This window comes from Hippoglossus hippoglossus, chromosome 13 (genome assembly GCF_009819705.1).
Source record: "Hippoglossus hippoglossus isolate fHipHip1 chromosome 13, fHipHip1.pri, whole genome shotgun sequence".
NCBI classification, from domain to species: domain Eukaryota; kingdom Metazoa; phylum Chordata; class Actinopteri; order Pleuronectiformes; family Pleuronectidae; genus Hippoglossus; species Hippoglossus hippoglossus.
In genome coordinates, this window is record NC_047163.1 from 878,869 (window position 1) to 883,664 (window position 4,796).

At 47.9% G+C, this 4,796-nt stretch overlaps 1 protein-coding gene across 1 annotated transcript in view; it reads left to right on the plus strand.

Annotated features, from left to right (window-relative positions):
• The window catches only part of LOC117772473 (P2Y purinoceptor 14), a 6,255-nt gene extending 2,371 nt beyond the window's left edge, over window positions 1-3,884 (plus strand). The window contains exon 2 of the mRNA XM_034603642.1: window positions 2,771-3,884. Within this exon, the coding sequence (XP_034459533.1) occupies window positions 2,773-3,810 (1,038 nt within the window). The 5' untranslated portion in view covers window positions 2,771-2,772 and the 3' untranslated portion in view covers window positions 3,811-3,884. The remainder of the gene's footprint in view (window positions 1-2,770) is intronic.
• The last annotated feature ends 912 nt before the right edge of the window (window positions 3,885-4,796 follow it).

Below are 4,796 nucleotides of genomic sequence, written 5' to 3' on the forward strand. Positions count from 1 at the left end.
GGTGACAAGGCAGCAGAACAAAGGTGCTGTAGAGCAGAGTCAAAGTCAAACAGATGGAAAGGGGAAGTTACGTGGAGAAGATTTCCGTGTGTGAACATACGTTTGCATTACTATTTGCATTTAGCTTGTGCCCATTCAAATTCATTATGATTTTCTGAATAGACTCGAAAGTGTACTTGAGGTTGTCTGGAAAGCTCAGACCAAGAGCATCAATGAGCCCAGGCAGCAGGATGAACCCCAGGATCATCCTTCAGAAGTTGTCCATGACTGTGATGCCTTCAATCCCGATTCCCACGTCCTCTGGCTCCCCGTCCCCATCTCTTCAGTCTGTGTCCCCATGATTGTGAGTGCCATGTCCCTCTCTGCACCTTCAGTGGCGGAGGCCTAAACAACCCAAATACAAAACACTTTTTAAGTACAATGCTGAACAACACAATAGAAAATTACAAACAAAAATATATATTAGAATTATCACATGAACTGCAGTTTCATGGAAGGAAGTTCATCAGTTGTCGGGTCAAAATCTATGGAAGCCCATTGTATCTCATTATTATGACTTAGTATCTGATAATTATCAGATACTAAGTCATAATTATCAGATACTACAACAAAATATATGTACTCACCGAGGCTTGCTCTTCCACCTGCGGCAGTGACTCTGGCTTGCAGCTCGAAGCAGACTGAGAAAATGGCCGCCAGAGAAAATGGTGAGAATCAGCCACTAGAGGCGGTCTCCCAATTAAACTCATTTAAAGAATATTTAAATGTGTCACCTCTAAGAAGGGCTTGAATCATTGTTTTGAGTGTAGGAGGAGCTTATATAAATATATAAGGTGAACCAGAATATGCTTCATTCTGCTCTGAGCCCAACGTGAACAGAAACGTTTGCACATGTTTCAGTAAAATGTGAAATTCAGCCATTTGAAGGTGTTGTTGTTCTGATGTGCGACTCAGAAACACTGAGCAGCCGAAGTTTCTGTCTGTTTACGATGAGACGCTCGTCCTCCAAACACGCCACAGCTGTTTCATGAGAACTGATCCGCTCAGTATAAACACAGGAGATCTGCACAACGTGATCACTGTTACTTTCACTAACACTTTCTGTCGAATGGAGTCACAGCTGATCTCTGTAGTTTAACTGAACTCACAACACGTTCAGGTACACGAGGTCAGAGTCACAGATTCTGGTCCAGTCTCACCTCAACCCAAGTGTGAAACGCTGCTGGAGCCGTTTTAGTTTGAAAACTCTGGGGTTTTGATCTGGACGAGCAGAAACTGAGGTGTTTGAAAACGAGGACATAGACGCTCACAACTACGTAGCCTTCTCTGATTGGTCAGGCTCCTGTCACATGACCTCCTTCCTGAAGAACACGACCAGCCTCAGCTTCCAGAGAAGAACACAATATGGAGAACCAGAGGGTTACTCACCCTGTTGTGTTCGCCTCAGCTTCCAGAGAAGAACACAATATGGAGAATCAGAGGGTTACTCACCCTGTTGTGTTCACCTCAGCTTCCAGAGAAGAACACAATATGGAGAACCAGAGGGTTACTCACCCTGTTGTGTTTACATGTGGAGGAGAAATATTATTGAAGCTGTTTACACACATGCCCAGTGCACGTGAGTGGTCACGTGGTGTGTTCTCAGGCGTGTGCACGGGGATCAGTGGACATGTGGACAGAGATTTTAATTGACACTGTTCTTATTTCTCACACTAAGACATGTGGGATAGGTTTGGTCACAGTGATGCAGCAGAACACATCTGAACATTCAGGTTCAGGTTCTCTGGGCCGATCCTCTGGGGAATCAGTGACCTGAACAGGGTCCAGACTGGGTCGGGTCAGGACGGGGTGGAGACGGCGTCGTCCTCCTGTGTCACCGCTGACTGTCCTGTTTTCATTAGAGTGGATGAAGGAGCAGAGTGTTGGACTGGGATGAAGCAGAAGCAGGAGGGAAGTGTGTGAACAGCAGGACAAACCTTTTATTTGTGCACATGGCGCAGAGTAAACAGAACTTCATCAACACTCAAGGCTCCTGTGGCGACTTCACGGGGAATTTCAGCAGAACAGGAAGAACGGAAACGGCTTCTGTTGCCAAGTGACGGAAGTTACAGTGAGAACGAGACTGAGAGTTAGCACGTTAGCATAAAGACAACCAAACTGTTGTAGCAATAAAGTTTTATTCAAATAAACCTGATTTCATCACATGGATGTTTCACTGAATATGTCTGACCAGGTGGTGGCGCTGCAGAGGACCAACAGTCAGGGGAAGGTCTTCTGCGTTTATCCTCTGAGGACAAATGTGAACCTCGTTGAGTCACTTCAGTGTTGTTCAGTGTCTTCACTCTCAAGTTGGATTGTGTTCAAGTCATTGACGCTGTAAACAACATGTCCGAGGTTTTCTGACATGAGGTGTCATTGATGTCAATTCTCATTTCTTCGGTTTATTCCACACCAGTTTACCACATGACCATTAATCTGCAGAATTGAGCAGCTGACGACCACGAGCAAATTAGTTCTTGAGCCAGAACAGAAGATCTCAATCCCCTGATGACGTGACTCCACCAGGCTCCTGCAGGGGGAGCCCTGCTCAGAGAGCATCATCGCAACGCTTTAAAATCCAATCCATCCAATAGTGGTTGAGACGTTTCAGTCTGACCGATAGATGCCATCTTGTAGAAGTTCTATGTAAAGTTCTTCATGAGAATAAACAAATCAACAACATGCAGATATTATCATAGATGACTGATTATTGAACTGTTTTGTGTTTCAGGGATGGATCCACTCAACTCCAGCCACCTCCCCAACAACCAATCAGACTTGGGCAGCGTCTTCACGCACCAGGTGCTCCCTCCGCTCTACTTCGTCATCTGCATCGTGGGCCTGTGCCTGAATGGTGTCGCCGCCTGGATCTTCTTCAGAGTGCCCAGTGACTCGGGTCTGGTGGTCTACCTGAAGAACATGGTGGTGGCCGACCTGCTCATGCTCTCCACCTTCCCCTTCAAGCTGGCATCTCAGCTGGGTCTTGGCGGCTGGCGGATCCACGTGGTCATCTGCCGCTACACCGCCGTGCTCTTCTACTCCTCCATGTACGTGGGAATCGTCTTCATGGGCCTCATCAGCCTAGAGCGCTACGTCAAGATTGTCCGACACACCTCCTCCTCCTCCACCTCATCCTGCATGTCCAGGTTGTGTGGGATCTCTGCGCTGCACGTCCTGCAGAGCGTCGGCTTTGCCCGGGTGCTAGCACTCTTCACCTGGAGCCTTCTCCTCCTCTGCGCACTGCCCAACGTCATCCTGACCAGCCAGCCGGCCAATGAGGAGAACTCCCGGGACTGCATGAAGCTGAAGACGCCCCTGGGCGAGCAGTGGCATCAGGTGTCCATCCACCTCAACGTGTCACTGTTCTGGGTGACACTGCTGGTCCTCGCCTTCTGCTATGCCTCCATCGCCCACCGGGTTTACCAGTCGTACCGTCGAGTGCAGCGCTCCAACAGCAACGTCTGCCGCAAATCCAACCGCAGCATCTTCAGCATCCTGGCAGTGTTCGTCGTCTGCTTCGTGCCGTACCACATCTGCCGCTTGCCGTACACTTTCAGTCAGAGGACAGGATCGGGCTTGTCCCTGGGCGCCCGGTTCCTGCTGTTCCAGCTGAAGGAGGGGACGCTCTTCCTGTCGGCGCTCAACGTCTGTCTCGACCCCGTCATCTACATCCTCATGTGTCGGACCTTCAGAGAGTCGCTGCTGAGGAAACTGTCAGGGAGGGAGAGGAGGAGATCCCTGACCACCGCCCAGAGTCTGAGCAACATTTAGGACGAGAGACGGAAGAGGAGACGAGGGGAGACGAAGGAGGAGCGAGAGTAGAGGAGGATGAGTGGAGACAAGTGGAGAGGAGACAAGAGGCGAGGAGAAGAGAACGAGAGGAGAGGAGACAAGAGGAGAGATTCAAGATTCAAGATTCAAGAGGAGAGGGGACAAGAGGAGAGGAAAGGGGATGAAGAAACAAGACAGGATGAGAGGAGACGAGGGAGGAGCAAGAGGCGAGGAGACAAGAGGAGACGAGGAAAGAAAAGAAGGACAGAAGGAGGTTCCTAACCAGCCACATTTTGACAAAGCTTTGTTAAAACTCACTGTTTCACATGTTTATAAGAAGAGTTCATGAAAAGAAGCTGATTCTGAAAGTTAAACCACTTTTATTCAGGAAGTAAATCATTGAATCTAAAAACTGGTGTCTTCACATTTATAATAATCTGATAAAAATGTGTATAAATGCAGAGTTATGTATATATATATATATATATGCAGACTAGTTTAGTTTTATTTATTGTGGAGGAACCAGAGGAGAGTGAGATGTGAAAAAGGAAAAGACGATGCCACACTGTGGTCTCTGCGGATTCGGAAGTGAAACTGGACTCTGATGACTGGGCATCAAACGTGTGACACCAGACTCTGCTGTGGTGTCCAGTTCTGCGGTCGTTCCACTCCCTGGATTCAGCTGTTTTTTACAGGCTGCTCGTCTCTGGAGCCTCTGTCTCTGTGCAGTGACACACAGTGGCCACTGGAGCGCAGTAAACACACAACTATATATTAACATTTCCTATTAAACATTTCAATATTCAATTCTTTCGAATAAATTTGTCTGTGCTGCCCTCTTGTGGTCACACTCATTACCATGTTAAGCATTAAGCATTTATTTTGAAAGTGAGCACAGGAAGTGAACACCTTTACTGCCCCCTGATGGTCACAATGAAGATGTGTAGTGCAGTGACTGTGTGTGGCCACCGAGAGTCAAAACACAC